The 22946-nt window shown below is 38.0% G+C and overlaps 1 protein-coding gene across 2 annotated transcripts in view; it reads left to right on the top strand.

Annotated features, from left to right (window-relative positions):
* The first annotated feature begins 502 nt into the window (after positions 1 to 502).
* Positions 503 to 22946, top strand: part of LOC5567324 (semaphorin-2A) — a 418406-nt gene continuing 395962 nt past the window's right edge. The window contains exon 1 of one of the 2 annotated variants that reach the window (XM_021842536.1): positions 503 to 1767. In XM_021842536.1, the coding sequence (XP_021698228.1) occupies positions 1765 to 1767 (3 nt within the window). In that variant the 5' untranslated portion in view covers positions 503 to 1764. Of the gene's footprint in view, positions 2005 to 22946 lie in introns of both variants that reach the window. The other variant, XM_021842537.1, reaches the window with a different exon arrangement.

Here is a 22946-nt window from a genome sequence, read left to right as displayed (position 1 = left end):
AAAAGTATTAGCATACTGTATGCATGTTGGCGCGTACAGTGATACTTTTTCAAGTCAATATAGACTATCAAGACTGAGTTTTATCACTTTGACATGCAAGCTGAAAAGTCATCATTGTTGCCAAAACGAATGACGGGCTACTTAGCCTTAAGATATCACAAAATGAAAATTCTACCCAGTTCCTTTCTAGACTTTTGAAGTCCAATCTTTATCAAATATCGCTGAACTTTTCTAATCAACCTATCGAACGATATTGAATGACGTCTGTTTGTATTCTAGTCTGCTCCGTCGCCCTAACTAATTGAAATCCCCTACACAAGAGTAAAACGGGACGTCGACGACGCTCAGGCAATGCGATGGTGAACGATGGTGGTGATGGTGCTTGTGGTGCGCAATTCCTACGGCAGGCTCTGTAGAAGGTGCGATATTTTTGCGCATCTGTTGTGCCTACCCTACTCCCGGCCCATCGCTCTCTCTCTTGGCATTGACGTAACAGGAAGTGGGATTGTGCAGTGTTGTGTTGACGTGATTAGCTGTTGTCTGTTTAATCGCTTTTATATCGGGAAGTTTTGGATGGAAGTGGTTCAAATTCTTTTGGGAAATACGTTGAACAAGTTTGGAAGCATATATTACAATATGGAGTGTATAATTCATCGAAGATTCGATTGCTCTATCTTCAACTCGACATAATTAGCCCCTCTTGTGTGCTTCCGTCACTGTATGCGAACCGAAGTTAGTTCTCGCCTGGTAAACCGTAAGGCTCTCTCTCGTGGTTAGTCTGGTTTTGCTGGTGATCCGTGTTACAAATAGCATCCACTAAAGTTACGTTCGTGTTGTGTTACAAAATACAAAAAGTGCATCGATTTGTCATGTGAGTGCAGTTTAATCCGTTCCACTGTCCAAATAATTGTTGTATCTATCCAGATTAATCAAAGAATCAAACACAAGAGGATTCAACTCGGAAAATAATTCAAACTTTTCAGTTCGTAAACCGAGTTTGCGGTGAAAAAACGTTTCACTCCCATCAAAGTGGGGCGCACTCTCGTTCTTCAGGATCCGCACTCTCACCCGCTTGTAGTGAAACCCACTTTCAGCAGCTGTGATGGAGTTGAACAACAGAGTCTGCCTGTAGTATCAGGAAGGAAGGAAGCTTGTGAACATAAACTTTAAAAACGTGAAAAATCCGAGAGTTGGAGCTTTTTCAGGAGCGAACGAGAGTAGAGAAAACACCCACTTTGCTCACAAACCGTCGACGTTTAGTGCAGTACCAGTGTTATCAAAATCAACGTGAGGTGTTGGGCGAGTTCTATTCGCTCTCGGGTTCTCTCGTATCTTACCGCGCCTCGTCCGTTCAACGTCTTGCATATTAGGATCTGTTTGTGTCCGTGAATACGCAAAACTCGATATCCCCATTGTTTGGATGTGTGAAAGTGAAATATCAACAGAACCTTGCTCTCGGCTCCCCTTCTAACCGTTATAGAAAATTTGCTCTTGCTCGCCACTGCAAAGGACCTCACAGGCAGCAGCGACGCCGACGTCGACAACGTGACTAGTGTTAGTGAACCACCCATGCAAGCTCCCTTCCCCCTTAGTGGAAGCTCTTTTGTGTGAAGGCATTTTCGTGGCTAGTCGGTGATATTATTGTTATTGTTGTGTAGTGATTATGTGTGCATTTATTGATGTTTGAAGAAAAAATCTCAGCTGGAAAGGAAAAACCATAACAACCCCAGCGTGTCGTCCGGAAGCAGCGCCGTAAAACCGTCCATGGTGAGCAGAAAGGGGGGAAAGGTTCGGTTGACATAGTTGCCCCTTTCGTTGTTATTGGTGGGGAATTGGCTGGACTGAAACGTGCCGGGAAAGCGAATCGGAACCGTTCGCGGATGAAAGTGGCTTCGGATTAGAGGAAAAAAAAGAAGAAAAAACGAGGCACCATTTGCCTATCGTAGTAGAGTGGTGAAACAAGACTCACGGTCTACTGGAATCATTGGAGCAAATCCAATTAAGGTGCAGTATTTTGCTTTGGTTTTATAATTCCCTCTCTCGCTCCGATTTGTTTATTTGTTCTAAAGATTTTCCCACCGAGGGTTGAGTTTACGGGTTACGTTATGAAATAATCATGGTATGAAATTAGCGTTATTTTGCCTGGAGCTTGAATCATCATATTTTATTTCAAATGCATTTGTCGAATACCCATCCTTTATTTTGCAACCATGGTTGAGACAAACGTTGAAAAATCTTTATGTCCAAAAAAGTCCAGCAAATTCCTCAAATTTATAGAATTCTTAGCAGCAAATTGTAAGTGATTGCTTTCATGCCTGTCATTAAGTAACACAAGACTGAGAATGCTTCAAGATCATTGGTTAGATCAACTTAATAATATTTGATAAAAAATTATTTTAATTTCAAATTTTTCCATATCCTTTTCCAGACCAGTTCACTTAGGTTTGACAAAAACTAGAACAAACTGCGAAACGAACGGTTTTTTTTTTCTACAATATCCTTATTCAAAAATCAAAATGTTACGAATCTGTCTTTCTATTTTCTTTTGATTCTTCGCATAATTGTGAAATAACGATTCCCAAGGAAGTTTAACTTAGATTACTGAAAGAAATTTTCCATTACTCGATATTCAAGGCAGTAGCGCAACCAAGATTTGGTTCTGCGGGGGGTTTTGATATCTTGAAAATAATGCTTTTTGGGAAGGTGAGTTCGAACAAAAAAAAGGTTGAAGAAATTATATACATGTTTTTCACATGCATAGTAATTGTAAATTGAACAAGATTAAAATACAATTGCATGATACCGTTAAATCGCCATTCATATGTGTTGTTCGTGAGGCGCAAATGCTATGAATTGCTATGAATTATTGAATGTGGAAACATAATTGTCCAATGTTACAGAATTTGCAATCCAAGAAATATACCATTCTCAGTAATCTATGAAAACTGAAGAATCGCTTACCCGAGAATTTATGTGCTCTGAAGGTCCTAAAAATTGGCAAAATACTGAGCCAATTGAAAGATTTATTTTGATTTGGATGTTGAAGAAATCCAATTATATTTTAATGGTTAATCAACTTCTCACACAAATGCTTCAGTTTGGTTATCAGAAAAAAGCAAAACAATTTCGTTAGCCTGACCGCACTGGTCACGGGCCCAGATAGCCGTAGCGGTAAACGCGCAGCTATTCGGCATTACCATGATGAGGGTCGTGGGTTCGAATCCCACTGGTCGAGGATCTTTTCGTAAAGGAAATTTTCTCGATTCCCAGGGCATAGAAGTATCTTCATACCTGCCACACGATTTACACATGCAAAAATGGTCGATCGGCAAAGAAAGCTCTCAGTTAATAACTGTGGAAGTGCTCATAAGAACAATAATCTACACACTTAAAAAAAATTACGGATTACGGTGAAATTTCACCGTAATCTCAACAGCTGAAAGTTCGGTGAAAAATCACCGAACAATCTGTAAAACCGATGAACACAATCATAAAGAAAAACAAGAAAATGGTTCAACCGGGAATCGAACTCCCGACCTGCCGATCAGGAAGCAGGCTTGCTACCACTAAGCCAGCTTACACTGCTTGTAAGAGGTGTGCAAAAACTGAAACAAAAGGAAGCTCATGCCTGCCAGAGCGGTTGTCACACGATTTTACAGAAGTTCGGTGAAAATAATGCTTTTACCGAACTGTTCGTTAGTATTTCACAGGGTTACAGTAAAATGGTTTGTTTCACGGATTTTTTCCGGTAAAATAGTATAATTCACCGATTTTCTCCGGTAAAATAGCTGATTTCACGGATTTTGTCGGTAGAATAGTAGATTTCACAGGAAAATCTGTATTTTTACTGTTTACAGTTCAATTTCGGTGATTTATTTCACAGGATACTGCGATTTATTTTAAGTGTGTAAGAAGCAGGCTTTGTCCCAGTTGGGACGTAACGTCAGAAAGAAGAAGACCACACTGAACAGAATAGATTACGCATTAGCCGTTTTGCATACAAAATGGTCAAGTTCCAAGCTGGGTCTCGGCTACTAGTGAGCTATTTGGAATTTTTACTACAATTTACTGAGCAGAAAATGCATGATATTTCATACACAATTTTTGTTAATTATCGTAAGTTTTGCATTTTGTGAAAAAATGACTCTACTTCCACTTAGATTCAATTTGAAAACAATAGATTTTACTGAACAATACTATTCTTAAATCATGTTTGATTTATTGATCAATTTAGCAAAAGAGTGAATTAAAATGTAATTTATTTGCTTCCATTTTCGTCAAAATTAGAGATTTATTATTACTTTGAAGATTGATTTTGAGAAGCTAAGAATTTCTGGCTAAACAATGTATTTTTCAAGTTAGAATGCAAATTTTAGGTCAATCCAAGTACTAGAAGCCGAGATCCAACCCTCCAAACTCGACCAATTTGTATGGAAAACGACCAATGCGCCTTTGTACGTGCCATAAATTTTTTAGTTCTTTTGACTTTTACTGTGCGCCGTGTATTAGTGCTGTCTCGCTCTTTCTTGAAACTTGAAAACAGGGTGCACAGTAAAATTCAAACGTTTTATAGCATGCATAGACTCATGTAAATTATTTTCTGTTCAGTATTGTTTTATAGTATGAATTTGCATCTGAATTTGTTACTATAAAAAACCTTCAGGGGTCTAAGTATTAAAAGAAAAACACAGTAGAAGAATAAGACTGCTGAAACCACTGAAACTCAGAGCGTTAATACGAACCAACCAAAATTACTCCTCCATAGTATACATGATGAGCCATACATTTTTTTCGGGTCTTGGGGGGGGGGGGTCTTTGACCCCCAAAACCCCGCCTTGGTTGCGCCATTGATTCAAGGGACCATCGACTTATAGAATTATCGAGTTATAAAACACACTGACACATACAAAAATCCAAAAACAAAGGAACAAATTTCTGTATTTCCAATACTGTTATGATCACTTCTTTAAGAAAGCAATATTATTTTGTTGATAGGATTATGAAAAATATCATGCTTTTTTTTACTGGAAATCGATATTTTTATACTCATGTTTTTCTACTTTTATTTAAACTTGCAAGACTTTATTCACTGCCAAACAAGAAGCAGTGCATGCTTCCCCAAGTTCTAAATAGATTTCAAGTTATTGAGAAAAATTACCTTACACATGACTATGACTAGTGCAGACATGGAGTTATGGAAAAAAACGACTTGTAGAGAGTATTTATTTTTATGTGTCCTTAGTGCAACTGAAAGATCATTGAAAGATTTGTTGAAACTGATATCAACTTGCAATTCATAGTGGCGCAAACTTAATATTGCACAAACTTGATATCACCAAAGCTAGAAACTTCCGAGATAATTGCAAAATTGTTTGGGAAGCTGAAGATTAGTGGTAAATGAGTCAACAGGCAGAAACTCCTCAAAATATTTCGTCGGAATATCTTCAAGTATTTTAGATGTTTCCGCCAATATTTCTTCCAAAATTTCTCCCACATGTATTCCATTTTAATGAATCATGGGAAATATGATCTTATCATTCTCCAGGAATTGATAAAGGAATGTCTTGCAGAACTGTTTACAACAATTCAGCCAAGAACTTCTACACAGTGTGACTCGGTAGTTCTGTATGAACTAATCAACAGATCGTCAACAGATTCTGTCTGGAATGTTTTGAAAAATCAAGAACATCAGCGGTCATCGCCAGCAGCTCTACGCTCGTGCTGTTTGTAACAAGCGAGCTTTGTTTAAAGCACGTATATTCAGTACAAGATGCCATCGGTCTTGGGTTAATCCATGAATTATTTTAACGCTTCTTCAGAAATCTCTCGATAATTCGTCATGCATATTCCAGTGATTTGTCAAGAAATACTTTCAGGAATGCTCATGGCCATTTATCCAAGAATATCTACATCAGGTTTTAGATATCCTGTAGGAATGATGTTACTTCATTTGTTTCATGGGTAGGACAATTCTTTAACTGTTCTATCCAGATATTTTTGAGCGTAGGGCATGCCCAACCTGTCCTATTCATTTCATGTACCACTGCTTGGTAATGACTAACTCTTATCAACATTCTTAAACGTAGCTGAAAATTATCATTGTACAATTTGCTGCAATCTGAAAGTCAATCATTGGCACTGTTACATTAGGGCGGTTCAAAATATTAAATTGTTTTAAAATCCAATCTTCCATATCTTTGTTACCATCCTTGCCATGGAAATAATGTCATGTGAAATTTTCAGCTTTTTCGGAGATGAGATTAAAGTGACCCAAAGACAATGTAGGTTTGTATAAAAATGACTATGGAGAAATTTAGAAAACAAAAATCTATACACGCTAGTACTGTAATGTAGGTGCAACCCAATCATGCACCTCATTTTTTGAAACCTTAATGAACGATGTTGCTTAAAGAAACAGCCCGAGTAACACACATGTTATAATTGTGTATTATCAACTCTAATATGACCAGTTTTGGTCATATATCAGTCGATAATACACAATTATAACATGTGTGTTGCTGGGGAGAAGCCTTTTGAGCTAATTTTGGTTGGGATTTTTGTAGATGTTTGCAGCACTATAATTCCATATTAAGCTAAATAACACTGTTCGACAAAAAAAGTCGATATGAATGCACAGAGACCGGACACCCCGGGCTTGAAAGTATAAAAATAAACAAAAATAATGGCGTTTTCAGAATGTTCGTGTCTGCCCCAGGTCATTTTTAAAATATACTTGAACTTTTTGCATTTTTTATTTAAAAATCTAATCTAATCAATAAACCGACACAGTGTTTTATATTCAGGACAGGGGAATTCATGTACCATATAATGTTTTCAACTTTAAATACAATATGAAGAGTTGTAATAAGATTTGCAGGGAGCCCTCCCCCTTTTTTTGTACCCTCCTCATTTTTAAAGTATCGCAAATGATGGAATATTTGATATACAGGGGGTTGTCAAAATAACTGGGACAGGCAAAAATTGGGCCAACTTTGGAATGCTGTAACTTTGACAAAAATTGACCGATTTTAATTCTTTTCGATTTTGACACCAAAGCATATCATGCGACGGCTCGTTCTTCATGTCTTGTCGTAAATAGGGCAACTGTAGACTCAAAATGGATAGTTGACTACAGTGACTACTTCCGGGACCACCGGATGTCCCCGAGGGAACCTATAATTAGGGACAATTGAAATTGAACTCCAATACATATCGTGCGACAGTTCATTTTTCATGTCTCGTGCTAAATAGGGCTAATGTAGACCTAAAATGGATAATTGACTACAGTGGCCAATTTTGGGACTACCGGAATTTCCCGGAGGAACTTGTCATTGGGGACATTTCTGTTTTTACACCAAAACATATCATGCGACGGCTCTTTCTTCATGCCTTGTCGTAAATAAAATAACTGTAGACTCAAAATGGGAATTTAATTGAATTGGCCACTTTTGGGACTACCGGGTGTCCCTTAGGGAACCTATGATTAGGGACAATTGGAATTGAGCTCCAATACTCATCGTGCAACGGCTCATTCTTCATGTTTAGTCATGAATAGGTCAACTTTAGACCGAAAATGGATATTTAACTAGAATGGCCACTTTGGGGACATCCTATAGTTCCCTAAGGAACCTATCACTTTTGGGACCACCGAAATTTCCCGGAGGAATCTGTCATTGAAGAAATCACAGCCTCCCTCAGGGATATCCGGTGGTCACAAAAGTGGCCACTGTAGTCAAATATCCACTTAAGGTCCACAATAGCCCTATTTAGCACGAGACATGAAAAATGAACTGTCGCACGATATGTATTGGAGTTCAATATCAATTGTCCCTAATTACAGGTTCCCTCTGGAACATCCGGTGGTCCCGGAAGTAGTCACTGTAGTCAACTATCCATTTTGAGTCTACAGTTGCCCTATTTACGACAAGACATGAAGAATGAGCCGTCGCATGATATGCTTTGGTGTCGAAATCGAAATGTCCCCTATGCAAGGTTCCCCCGGGGCACTGGGCGGCGCCATGAGTGGTCAAATCTGTACAAGACTCATTTTCAACTTATAATAGGGTATTTTATGATAAGCTAGGGAGAAAACAATATTGCGCGACATATTTTGAGTGAATAAATTGTTTGATCCCAATTCGGATCCACTACCGGCACCGATTGCGGGGAAATGGCCATATATTGGTTGTTTCTGGACCAATATTAGTACTTGGCACACCAATCGCTTCAGAATTAGATCTTCTATCTTCATGTGTAGTAAAATTTTGATTTTTTAGCCGAGACCTTTGCTAAAAACACGTCATAATTTTACTGCATAAGACATGCTTCCGGAAATCCGGATTATCACCGGTATCCGGTGGTCATAGTTCATCTCCGTGGATGCACCTAAAAACTAGATTAGTTGACCCGTCCATTACTTCTTAAAGAATTGAAATCGGTCAATATTTGTCAAAGTTACAGCATTCCAAAGTTGGCCCAATTTTTGCCTGTCCCAGTTATTTTGACAACCCCCTGTATATCAAATATTCCATCATTTGCGATACTTTAAAAATGGGGAGGGTACAAAAAAGGGGGGAGGGCTCCCTGCAAATCTTATTACAACTCTTCATATTGTATTTAAAGTTGAAAACATTATATGGCACATGAATTCCCCTGTCCTGAATATAAAACACTGTGTCGGTTTATTGATTAGATTAGATTTTTAAATAAAATATGCAAAAAGTTCAAGTATATTTCAAAAATGACCTGGGGCAGACACGAACATTCTGAAAACGTCATTATTTTTGTTAATTTTTATACTTTCAAGCCCGGGGTGTCCGGTCTCTGTGCATTCATATCGACTTTTTTTGTCGAACAGTGTAATAGCAAACATTTTCATCAAAAAATTTTCCATAGTAATTTCCACAAAACCTATATCGTGTTTGGGTCATCTTTAAATCATCACTTGGAAAGCTGAAAATTTCACAGAACATTTTTTTGTATAGTAAGGATGGTAAAGAAGATGTGAAAGATTAGTTTTTCAAACTTTTTAAATTTACAGTTACATTCATCTGTTCAAATAGCAGTAGAGATAAACGTACTTGCGAGCAGGATCATGGTGAAGTAAGTAACGTTTGAAATTCAGTTATATCGAATATCTAAAAGGATTTGTAACTTTTACGACTTAATTTATAAATAAGAAGTTTTTTATAATTGTCCCTAAACATATATTACCATTAACCCCTCTACCGGCAGCTTCATTTTTTACCGCAAAATAAATATTCAAATCGTTATAACTTTTTTGTTTTTCAATATTTTTGTATTTGAATTTTGCGGTAAAATATGAAGCTGCCGATACAGGGGTTAACATAAGAATTAAGAAATTTTCAAAAATTATTAAGTCCTAGAACGTTGTATGAGAGTTACCTTCTTTTAGTTCGTTACCAAAATTAAAGATGTGAGACTAGCCTCTAACTCTAAGACAATTTTGACGCATCATCCAATAGTCGAGTGCTATCCTGGCCATGTCCTTGAGAATGCTAAAAAAACACTTACTTAAGAGATATACGGAGAACTCTACAACCTCTCATAGGTGTAACGGGCTACTGTGGAATGTTAATAAAATGGGAAAGACCATAGGATACGTTTGACAGACGTACTGGCAAGTATATGGATACTCTTTGGGCAAAGGTTACAGATTGGAACAAACTCACCAGAACTCTCTGAAATTGTCCGTTAAATCTATGGTCCAACAAAAATATTTGCAGCTGGGGTTTCGGAATCGATCCTACTGGCATGGGTCTCCATCGTGAAATAGGGTAAAAAACTACTTGGGCACTTCAGTAATTCACTTTGTCATGTGTTTATTTTTCGTCTAAATTTTCTGAAACTGAAAGTGGTATTTGCTCTTCAAATTATACTTCTAAATAATGCTTCTGTTGTACGAGCAAGCTAGTTTTGTTATTCATTGATCCTGTAGTCGATAGTCGTGTTGATGTGTGAAGAATTTGAAAGTAATTTGGAGCTATCCTGTCGACGACGGATTATCAATTGGTGAGCTTTCATGCTTCTATATCCAATAACTGAAATAAGTTTACACACTTCATTTCATTCATTTATTTAGTTAACATCTAAACAGATAACACTGAATCAACAATTTCACGCCACAATACATGGTACATTTGGTGCGGGCGTGAATCTGTCTTGACCGCAGCTTCTTGTGGGGGCCATAGTAGGCCCGACTTCCTCTGATGATGCGCCTTCGTATTTCACGGCTAACGTTATTGTCAGCCGTCAGCAAGGATCCAAGGTAGACGAACTCGTCGACCACCTAGAACGTATCCCCGTCTATCGTAACACTGCTACCTAGGCGAGCCCTGTCGCGCTCGGCTCCATCAGCTAGCATGTACTTTGTCTTGGACGCATTCACCACCAGTCCAACTTTTGTTGCCTCGCGTTTCAGGCGGGTGTACAGGTCCATATCATCCGCGAAGCAAACAAATTGACTGGATCTCGTAAAAATCGTACCCCGGCTGTCAAGCCTGGCTCTCCGCATAACACCTTCTACTGCAATATTGAACAACAGGCACGAAAGTCCATCACCTTGTCGTTGTCCCCGGCGGGATCCAAACGAACTGGAATGTTCGCCTGAGACCTTTACACAATTTTGCACACCCTCCATCGTCACTCTTAACAGTCTCTTGAGCTTCCCGGGAAAGCTGATCTCGTTCATGATTTTCCATAGCTCTACGCGGTCGATACTATCGTATGCCGCCTTGAAATCGATGAAAAGATGATGCGTTGGGACCTGGTATTCACGACATTTTTGGAGGATTTGCCGTACAGTATAGATCTGGTCCGTTGTCGATCGGCCGACAACGAAGCCGGCTTGATAACTTCCCACGAACTCGTTTACTACAGGTGACAGTCGACGGAAGATGATCTGGGATAATACTTTGTAGGCCGCATTTATAATGGTGATCGCTCGAAAGTTCTCACAATGTAACTTGTCGCCTTTCTTGTAGATGGGACATATTACCCCTTCCTTCCACTCCTCCGGTAGCTGTTCCGTTTCCCAGATTGTGCGTATCAGCCGGTGCAGACAAATGGCCAGCTTCTTCGAGTCGATCTTTTTGAGTTCAGCTCCGATACCATCCTTACCAGCAGCTTTGTTGTTCTTGAGCTGGTGAATGGCATCCTTAACCTCCCTCAAAGTGGGGGCTGGTTGGTTTCCATCCTCCGCAGTACTGACGAAGGCATTTCCTGCGTTGTCTTGACTTTCATTGCACAGGCAGCGCCATTCAGGTGCTCGTTGGAATGCTGCTTCCACCTTTCGATCACCTCACGCTCGTCCGTCAAAATGCTCCCATCCTTATCCCTGCACATCTCGGATCGCAGCACGAAGCTGTTATGGGATGCGTTGAGCTTCTGATAGAACTTGCGTGTTTCTTGAGACCGGCTCAGCTGTTCCATCTCCTTGCACTCCGTCTCCTCCACGCGGCGTTTTTTTTTCTCCCGAAAGAGGCGGGTCTGCTGTTGCCGTTTCCGTTCATAACATTCCACGTTCTGTGGAGTCCCTTGCTGCAGCATGACCGCCCGCGCTGCGTTCTTCTCCTCCAGAATCTGCCTACATTCCTCGTCGAACCAATCGTTCCGTCGACTCCGTCCCACGTACCCGACGTTGCTGTCAGCTGCATTGTTGATGGCTGCCTTCACTGTTCTCCAGCAGTCCTCAAGAGGGGCTTCATCCAGCTCACCCTCTTCCGGTAATGCAGCCTCGAGGTGCTGCGCGTATGCCGCTGCGACATCCGGTTGCTAGTCTATGTTAGCGCCACGATAGGTTCTGAGGTCGATAATGTCGGAGAAGTGCCGTCCATCAATCAGAACGTGATCGATTTGTTATTCTGTCTGCTGTGGTAATCTCCAGGTTTATCGGTATAGAAGGCTGTGCTGGAAGTAGGTTCTACGAATGGCCATATGCTTGGAGGCGGCTATTAATCGTTAGCCGTTTTCGTTTATCAGCCGTTGAATGCTGAACTATCCAATAGTCGGTCTAAATTCCTTCTCCTGGCCAACCTGAGGGTTTAAATATCCTATGATGATTTTAACGTCGAGGCTTGGGCAGCTGTCGTACTCGCTTTCGAGCTGCGCGTAAAAACGTCTTTATCATCACCAATACTTCCGGAGTGAGGGCTGTGCACGTTGGCCATTTGTCTGGCTGCTGGGCATAATCTGGGAAACAGAACAGAGAACAGCTACCGGAAGAGTGGAAGGAAGGGGTAATATGCCCCATCTACAAGAAAGGCGACAACCCAGAAAACCAGAAGTCGCATAACAGTTCACGAACAAAGTCGTTTACTCATACAAATTGCTTCACATTCGTACTAAATGGTGGACGAAATCGTTTCATCGATGAGTTTTCTCGCAAAAAAACACTATTTCATGAGCTCATATGTACATTTTGATTCGTCCCGTATACTCGTACAAAGTAAGTCAGATCAATCCGTAGCAGCTGTCAAATAAATTTTGTTATCATAAATAAAGTCGCATGAGAGTACATATTACTTCGCAATAAAATCTACACACTCGCATTGCATGATAATGTAAAATATGCACGTCTATTGACTCCACTTTTGTACGCATAAGACCTTTTCACGACATCATATACGTGAAATAATGCACATATAAACATCGCATAATGCAAAAGGTGATCTCATTATACGTGCATTCTGGTTGTCTGGGAAGTTAGATTGTGAGAACTTTCGAGCGATCACCATTCTAAATGTGGCCTACATAATACTTTGTGATTGACGATGTTCCGTCGTCTGTCACCTGTAGTAAACAAGCTCGTGGGCTGAGAGATGCTTTTAAAGCTGCTGGATTATTGATTTTTTTTTTTGTGGTTTAAAACATTCCTTAGATTTTTGGAAGATTTTTACTCGAACGCAACAGAAACAAAGGCACCATCCATCAATATTACAACTTTTGTGATTTTCTAGCAAGTCGATAAGGTTTTCACGGGGTGGAGCTTATGAAATAGACTGACTGCTTGTTGAAAAACAAGCGGTCCGTATTAAACCATATCAAAAGGTCCGGATTGGACCAACACACATTTTGAGATGTTCAAACTAGTTGAGCACAAACACTGCAATGACATATCAAAACCATATGGTCAGATAAAAGCTTAGGCTTGGAAGATTGTTTAGAAAATAACACAGAAAGATTGGAAGATTATTGTCACGTAAAGAAGCTTGGAAATATTGCTAACCGATAGCACACTAGAGCACTTCAAAACAACAAACTTATATAAGAATCAAACGAATTAACTGAAATGTACTGTGCTAGATCCTAGCCAGATGGTGGGTAGATAAACGGTACACACGATCTTTACAGTAGCGCCAGTAATGAGCTATGCTTGATGGTCCAAATTAGAACATGGTCCGAATTGGAGCTTCCCCTACTTTTTCATTTGACCATTTTAAAATAATTGTTTACATAATTAAAAGTATATATTATTGATAGAATTAATGAAATCTTCAAACCATTTAACCACTTTCACAAGTGATAATAGAGTAACAGTCAGGGGCTCAGATAGCCGTAGCGATAAACGCGCAGCTATTCAGCATGACCATGCTGAGGGTTGTTGGTTCGAATCCCGCTGGTCGATGATCTTTTCGTAAAGGAAATTTTCTCGGTTCCCAGGGCATAGAGTTTCTTCGTACCTGCCACACGATATACACATGCAAACATGGTCAATCGGCAAAGAAAGCTCTCAGTTAATAACTGTGGAAGTGCTCATAAGAACACTAATCTGAGAAGCAGGCTTTGTCCCAGTTGGGACGTAATGCCAGAAAGAAGAAGAAGAATAGAGTAACAGCATAACGCTTTCCTATAGTACTCGATTGTGAGCATATTTAACCTATTATTCGTTTTTGGAAATAATTAAATATCGTTAACCATAAATATTTATTCATAGTTTGTATAGTTAAACGACCAAAGCCCAATGAGCGAGAATTGAGTCTGAATCGTAGAAAATTATTCACTTGTTTTAGTGATGGAGAACCGAGATGGCCAATTTCGCATCAAAACATTTCGAATAAGGACGTTTGGCATAATGGACATTTCGCATAAACCAGTTTTATACAAAAACAGGTTGCATTTTAAGTAAGGCGTATACTTCACATTATGCCATGCGAAATATTCCACCCGTGCAATGAGATGATACTGGACTGAATAAGAATTTTACATTGTCATCCCAACCGTAACTGGACGAATGCATTTCTTTCTAAGCGGCCAACTCAGTTTTGCTCAGTCTCCGGTAGGGCTTCTCAATTTTGCTTTTCACAACTTTACATGAATGACGCTTTGCGGTTTGCACCCTCTGTCATTTTTTACATTTTTTGTTCACCTGGTAAGTCGGCCTCTGAAGGGAGACATTATCCGCCAAAGAGTTAACACTTGAGAATGCACATTGCATGACACCTATGTCTTGAGTCAACAACTGGGGTGCACAATGGTGGAACAACGATGCACTTGATTCATTCAGTGTATTTCACTCCCTAATTGGATACTCCTCAATGTGTTTCATCATTGGCTTAGCAAACTATATTATCAGTAGATGCAACTCCAACCAGAACCAACCAGAATTATCATATTTTTTTCGGATTGTTCTGCATCTGCTGCTCTTCCTTAGAAACTCCTTATTTCTAGAGCAACTCAGTGCATCATGCAGATCAGAGAAAGTTTTCCTTCGGTGATTTGAATGCTTTCCCTCAGGGTGGCTGCACCCATGAGTGAAGCTAGGATATTTATCAGGGTGGGGCAAAAGACCTTCATTTATGGATTTCAAGGGAAACGATAATTAAAAATAAGCTTTGCCTTCTTTTTGCATGAAATGGTAAACTTCAATAGTTTACTAAGCAATGAAGGTTATCACTTTCGTTTTTCTTTCACAGTGAGCAAATTGGAGTTCGAAACTTTTCTTGGTTCAATTTGTTGATTGAGTAACGGGTCAATTTAACGTCTTGGAAAATTTCATATTGGGAAAAGTCTAAAGGTTTTATTAGTAGAGGTGTTGTCCGACCCTGGGGGATCTCCCTCTACTAATAATTAATTTCGCAGGATGTCTTTTTAGAATCTTTCTAAGTATAATCATCGGAATTTTGTTAAAAGATTTCCACATTTTTTTCATTATTAAGAAACACCCTCAAAGATTTCTCCAGGATTTTTTTCCCCAATACCGCATACAGAAGTTAGTGGTATTCTCAAAATGTTGTTTTGGTCTCTTCAGAGATATTTATTGATGAATGATAGTAAAACCTAAAGTAAGTAATATATCGTCCCCTTGATGCTACAACTAGATAACTCGAAATTTGAAATTTTTGACATCAATATGCCAAAACATTTTTATTAATTAGATCTGTAAAATACCTACAGCTCATAAGCGTGTGATTCAAAATACACAAGTTTAAGTTTATTTTTCAACCATATCCTCTGCGATTAACCGTCACCTTGTAAAACGGTCATATTTTCAGTGGCACATCCCAAAATTTTGATTTTCGAGTTATCTAGTTGTAGCATTAAGGGGACGATATGAAGTCCTGAAAAAATTCCCCTGATGCATCTTTGGAGGATTCCTAAGATCACAAGACGTTTTTAATTTCCACAATAATCCAAAAATAAATGCTTGGAAAAAATACAAAAAAAAACCTTAACAAGTTCCAATTGTCAAAGCTATTATGCAAACTTTTATGAAGAAAATCAACAAATATTTGTGGTGAAACCCCCTAGGACAGTATACATTTACGGCACATAACTTCGATGAATCCCCGGGGAAATTTCTTTGAGAAACTCTACCTAAAGCTTGAAAATGTTCCTAAAAGAATTCTTGATCGAATCTTAAAAATACCTGGAATAATTACTTATGAAATCCCAGCACTTTAGGGGGAGATCCCCCAGTATCGGACAAGACATTAAATTCATTATTCGAAAAATATTGATTTGATGTGTTCTTGTTACTCATTTATGATAAATATTATCATTGTTATAGTGTACAAAAATAAATTTGAAAATATAAATATGAATTTTGACATTGCATTTTGATGATGTATTTAAGTGCCAAATTGAACGATCTTGAAAGGTGGCACCCAGTACCGGACTCAGTCTGGAAATGCCTCGAATTCTGTGAATTTGAATATCATTGAATGTTTTCACTATAGGAATAGTATTTAATTGCCAATTTAATGCATTTGCAATATTTACGAGAACAAATTGAGTTTTTCTTATTTTGCAAGATGTCCGTCAAAAACCTCTTTCATATAGGGGGAGATCCCCCAGTGCCGGACAGCACCCAATACCGGACAAAGTCGAAACATTGAGAAATCATGGTCCAATCAAGATTGTGTATTAGTAGAAAAGAAAGCTATTATGTAGACTAATGTTTGCGTAGAATAACACACCCTTGAAATATGCATGCGTTTTTAAAAAAGTAGAAAAGTTTGAAAATCTTTAAAAAATTGACTTATTTTCTTAATTTTAAGCCTATTTAGTAATTATTTTGAATATGAAAAAATACTTCGGATCACGCAAGCATGATCGAACATAATCTTCATTTGGTCGGGGTTCTGCTAAACCGCACCAAGTGCCAAAAGCATTATTTCGAGATATTTAACTTTAAAGTTCACTCATCTGCAAGTAAATCGCAAATGACTCTTTTGAAAATTTCACCATTCACAAATGACTAATAGGGTCCAAGAAGTAACTCAAGATAGAATATTCAAAAAAATCATCAATTATTTTTCATTTAATTTGATTTGATTTCAAATCAAGAGGTACTCAGTTCACTCTGGCTGAACAAAAATTGAAGAAAATGGTTTTCAGTTCGGTATGGCTGAATGTGTTTCATGATTTCCAGGAACACAGGAAAAAGAAAGAAATAAAAAGGGTTCATATCATCGCCATGCATGTTGGAATGCTTGTCACAAATGTTTATGCACTGTGAACGGAAAAGATTTGTAATTTTTCATAGAACTGGCCACAATGTTGTGGTATGAATTGGTACAAGCCAATTCGTATTCTACCGACTTTCTCTTGATGGATTATCTATTTCAACAGAAGAGTTATTGAACCAAGTCCCTCACGCATTCAAAGATTCGAAAAAGACAATAATGATGTAGTTATAGAATATGCTGAACGAAGAAAACAATGAATTTGTTCTGCCAGAGCGCACCAAGTTACTCGCATTTAATACACTTTGGCTGAACAAGTTCACGATTATTAAATTTTATGTGAAGTGGATACCAGGAATGGCATGCGTTTCATCATTCCCGTTGTACATGAAACTGCTTGTGCTTTATTGTTCAAAACGGTGATAAGAGCTGAAAGTTGATTGATTTTATATGAGTCCCTGTTAGGGACAACGTAAAAAAATATTAATCGGTATTCGAACTCATGTCCTTCGAGTGGTGATAAGGCGTGCTACCTCTCGGTCATTTAGAACTGTTGAATTGAGAGCGAATAACTTGAAACAAGCTGTGCGCGATCTGATCTAGGAGGCTTGATGATGAAAATAGGTGAAAACGTCATTTTCTGAACAGCTAAAGCGCACCAAGTGCTTCCAAATTATTCAGATAACATCCAATTTAAATGTCTTGTTATTTCATCACGGCTCCTGCATGAACCCATCGACATATTATATATAAAGCGAAGGTAAGCGTCATGCGCATGTTGATATCTATTCTTCATACAAAAACACGATTTTTATATAAATGGCACTTGGTGCGGTGTGGCTGAACAAAATTACAATGATATTAGATCAGCACCACCGAAACAATACTATATTTTACAAAGCCGTTAACTTACATGACATACTAAAATCCTTTGGCGTTGTTGCTGTATGTTGTCCCGAATGGCCACTTAGCAATATTTAAGGAAGAATTAAAAAAAAATGCCGTCTTTAATCAGAATTCTAAATTACCTTCAATGACAAGCTAAGGTTTATGGTTCGCTCTGGTTGGATACAATTTCAGTTTTACATATTCTGCTAGAGAAAAATTTTGAATTTACTCAACGAGGGATGGTTCAAATTATTCGATATCTTAAATGTAGATAGGTTATGATAATCTGAATCCTCTAGTGTAAATAACTCATTTTAGAAAAAAATGGCGTTTGGTGCGGTTTAGCAGAACCCCGACCATTTGATAGTATGAATGTATTTTGTACCATAATTGAACTAAATATGGACAAATTACAATTTTCGTTAAGCACCTCCTGTCCCTCAGTTTCGGACAGCTTGATTTGTTATATGATATCTTTGTAATTTTTGTATCAGTGTTACAAAATACTTTCATTTTTCATGGGTTTCGTCGATCATGGTATCAAACATGCAATAAAATTAAGAACAATGAACATTCAGAACAACATCGTAAAATGTGCTATTTTTCATCATATATGGAAGAGTTTTTTGATAGGCATCTTGCAAACTAAGAAAAACTCAAATTATTCTTGTAAATGTTGCAAATGCATTAAATTCGTAATTATAAACTATTCCTATAGTGTACACATTCAATGATGTTCAAATTTGCAGAATTCGAGGCATTTCCAGATCGTGTCCGGTATGGGGTGCCACCTTTCAAGATCGATCAATTTGGCACTAAAATACATCATCAAAATGCATTGTCAAAATTCGTATTTATATTTTCAAATTTATTTTTGTACACTATAAAAATAATAATATTTATCATAAATGGGTAACACGATCCCATTAAATCAATATTTTTCGAATTATGAATTGTGCGGCTTAAGTGTCCGGTACTGGGGGATCTTCCCCTATGATGAAAAACAGCACATTTTACGATGTTGTTATGCATGTTCATTCTGCTTAATTTTATTGCATGTTTGGTACCATGATCGACGGAATCCATGAAAAATGAATGTATTTTGAGACACTGGTGCAATAATTACAAATATATAATATAACAAATCAAGCTGTCCGAAACTGGGGGACAGGAGGTGCTTAACCAAAATTGTCATTTGTCCACATTTAGTTCAATTATGGTACAAAATACATTCAAACTATCAAATTAGGATTATATTCGATCATGCTTGCGTAATTCAAAGTATTTTGCCATATTCAAAATAATTACTAAAAAGGCTTAAAATTATGGCAACACGTAATTTTTTCTTTAATTTTCATACATTTCTACTTTTTTGGAAAGGCATGCATTGCATATTTCAAGGATGTGTTATTGTACGCAAACATTAGTCTCCATAATAGCTTTATTTTTTACTAATACACCATCTTGATAAGACCATGAATTCTCTATTTTTCGACTTTATCCGGTATTGGGTGCTGTCCGGTAGTGGGGGATCTCCCCCTATAGTAATTTATCTCAGAATGATCGAAAAAAAAATTAAGAAGATAAATTATGTTGATGCTTTCGACTGATTGTAGTTCACGCCGGGGGATTTTTTGGCTTTCAATCTGATAGCTATTAAAACGTAATGGTTTTTCGTCCGGCGTCCGGTAAACAACAATTCTTCCGAAAGAGGTGCACTTTGCGAAAAAGGACCACGTGATTATTGAGCTGAAATCGAATTCAGGTTAACTTCTGCGTTCATGAGTCCTCTCATGGCGTAGTGGTAACGAGCCCCAACTAAAGATCGGGGAGTCGTGAGTTCGATTCTCACTGAGAAGACGTGTAACTTTTTCGCAAATCTTCACATCAATTTGTCCATCTAATTCATATGATATATTATTCTTTGTATCATACTAGTTGTTTTTGTTTTGTTTTTGTTTATCAGGGTAAGCAACGTCCCTCCGTGTTCGTCCTTGCTAAGCCCATGGCCGCACGAATGAACCGTATTTTTTGTTCCAACGCAGTACATACATTTCAGTTAAAGGGCTACAAAGAGTGAAAAAGTAGCACCCAGTCCAGAGAGCTGTCTCCATCAAACGGACCCTTTGGAACGTTGAGGGCAATAATAGCACTCCTAAGAAGAAGCATCTCCTTTCATAGTGTGCAATCGTCATCAAGAGATCATCAAAATAAATAGTTTTTCTCTGCTTTGACTGGTGTCTCTGCCGAGGATGAATCAACCGAAGTGGAGACATGATGAAGTTGGAGGGTGTGACCAATCTGCATATAGAACACAGTGGTAGGAGGAAAAAAGCAAATCTACACTCTAGTTATGCTCCGAAAACTAACCCGAAACCCAAGGACTTAGTTTAGAAATGGAAGATAGAAAAACGAGGACGAGAGATCATCATTAAGATAAAACTTTTGCTTGCAATGAGTGTTTGAGTCTATCTGGGGATAAATATATGAAGTGAGTTCAGTCGACTGGTGTCCAGCGTGAAAGCGGATAGTTTTCCATTTGATACGGAGAAGTAGTTGTTTTCGGAAATGGCAATATCCTGGTTGAACATTGAATCCAGGCAGTAGACTAGTATTTGGAGGCACATGGTGTTAAAATTGAATTAATCTTTATGGCTGCTCATTTTATGGTAGAATTAGTGGGTTTATCAGGCGAATTTTGAAAAGTGGTTCTATTCTTCTTTCTTTTTCTTTGGCATTACGTCCTCACTGGGAATGAGTCTGCTTCTCAGCTTAGTGTTCTTATAAGCACTACTTCAGGTATTGAGAGCTTTCTTTGCCAAAGTTGCAATTTTCACATTCGTATATCTCGTGGCTCTTGACGCTCAGGGAAGTCAATGAAATTTACATTACGAAAAGATCATGGACCGATCGGGAATCGAACTCAAACACCTTTGCATTGAAGCCGTCGACGTTACCACTAGATCCCAACACTTAATTATGAAAACTGCTAAGATGACACTTTCATTGCCGTATTCAGTAAGAAACTAATCCGTTCCTTCTAAGATAGCGCCAATCGAAAGAGCATAATCTCTTATGCCTGTAAGAATCAATTACAAATCCATCATACAGCAGATTAAAAATACTTCTCTGCACTGCCAACATATTGACTTTTCAACCAACCCAATCAACGGAACCAGCCAGCCCCGTTACAGTTCGAGCAAAGGGATGGGAGTGTGCGATTGGTACTTTGATGAAACACACGTTCCATCCTTCGACTACTGATCTCACTGAGCACATGCTTGGCTATGGCATGCTGTTCCCAATTTTCAGCACATAAATCCATCGATCGGATCAGTATTACCGGGTTTCTCGGTGCAACCCATCCAGCATACATTGATGCAGCAATTTGTTTGAAATAAGATGCTTTTCTCTACTGGGAAAAGTATGAGCGTGCCCTACGAAAAGGATAACCGTGCGTGGTTTATCTGAAAGCAGCCAATAACATTTTTTTAAGTAAGCAATAATTGGGTATAAATAAGCAATCAAAAATTTCATATATATAAATAAATATGTTTATAAAAAAAAAACCAAATTAAGTACTGTGCCATTTAATTCCATTAGGATTTGTATCCTTTGACAAATTATTTTTTTTATATATTTTCAGAGTTTTATATTTTTCTAAAAAGTTAAAATTTTAAGCTTTCATTCAACATAAAAAGATTGGAAATCGGTTGAGCTGTTCAAACGTTATGATTTTTTTTAAATAAAAAAATCTAATGCTCTGACACCTACAGTGTGTGCCGATAAAAAATGACTGTTTTTTTATTTTCAAAAACTTAAAAACATACATCGCTAAAAATTTGACTGTAAACGTAAAATTTTCGGAACTTTCAAAAATGAAAACAGCAATGACCCCTTTTGTCCCAAGGCCTTCAAAATACGAAAAAACGTATTTTTTTATTTTTTTTCTTTGAAAAAACATTTTTTGTGAAATTTTTCAAAAAAATTCAAAATCTTTAGCTTTTATTTCGTCCAAGAAAATTGAAAATCGGTGAAGCGGTTCAAGAGGTTATATATTTTTTTTAAAATAAAATGTTTGAAACGTCGCGATTTTTCTGGTTACCTTATTTTGGAAATGGTCACCCTAATCAAAAAATCCAAAAATAAGTGTATCCATATTTCGGAAAAGGAACACAATAACAAATTTTAACGGAATTCGGTGACCCAGTAGATTGATTTTTCATGGAATGGCTGCATAATTGAATATATTCCAAGAAACAATTAAAAATAGGCACTACAATATTATAAATCTTCGAAAGAAAAATTTAAATTTGCACTAGTCTTCTAAAAAGCAATCATTTTCTACAGTTTTTTCGGTACTTTGTTGATATTTAAGTGCTTAGTTTTATTTTTACATTAGCGTATTTCGTAAGTTTAAACTATTGATAATTTACTATTATTTTTGGCTTCTGCCCTTCTTTAAATGTTTGTTGTTTTGCTGCCTTCTATATTGGCCCTGTGTGGAGCTACAACATGTGATACACACTTTGTACAGCAAGGATAAAAGTAATACCCGAACGGGTTCACCGATGAGCAGAGGGAAAGGATAAAAAAAACTGCACACTCTATAACTGGGATGAAGGATGCTCTACGGCAAAGATGAATTGGACGAAACAGGAAACCACTTGGTTGGGAGTTTTTGTGCACGTATTGGCGTTGTGAATTCCTTTTTGTGTACACGACAGGGGTGGTCAAATAACATAGTGTTACGATTTGCAAGGTTGTATCTGGTTGTCTATGGCGTTATTCTTGTATGGTATATTCGTGATGAAATGATCTTGTGTTATTAGCGTACTTTGACCAATGATTAGACCTCGTAATGTCTACTCCCTGAATAATCGAGGCTAGTAGTATTGTAATTGTACGGATATGTCGGTCGGAACTGTCGGTGCCCTATACACCCGAAGCTCCTCTTCATTCTTTGTCGGCTGGCTTGTCAGGTGCCGAGGTCGATCCGAAAATTCCGCACTTATTTCTTCTTCTTTCTTCGTCAGACGTACACTGCCCATAACTGCATAACAGTCACATTCGACATTTTTGACAATTTCGAGTTAACACCGGGGAGAGTCATCAAATGACTAATACTTTCGA

The sequence above is a fragment of the Aedes aegypti genome, chromosome 2 (assembly GCF_002204515.2).
Source record: "Aedes aegypti strain LVP_AGWG chromosome 2, AaegL5.0 Primary Assembly, whole genome shotgun sequence".
Taxonomy (NCBI): domain Eukaryota; kingdom Metazoa; phylum Arthropoda; class Insecta; order Diptera; family Culicidae; genus Aedes; species Aedes aegypti.
Note: the sequence above shows the minus strand (reverse complement) of the source record. Positions and strands in the feature narration are given on the sequence as shown.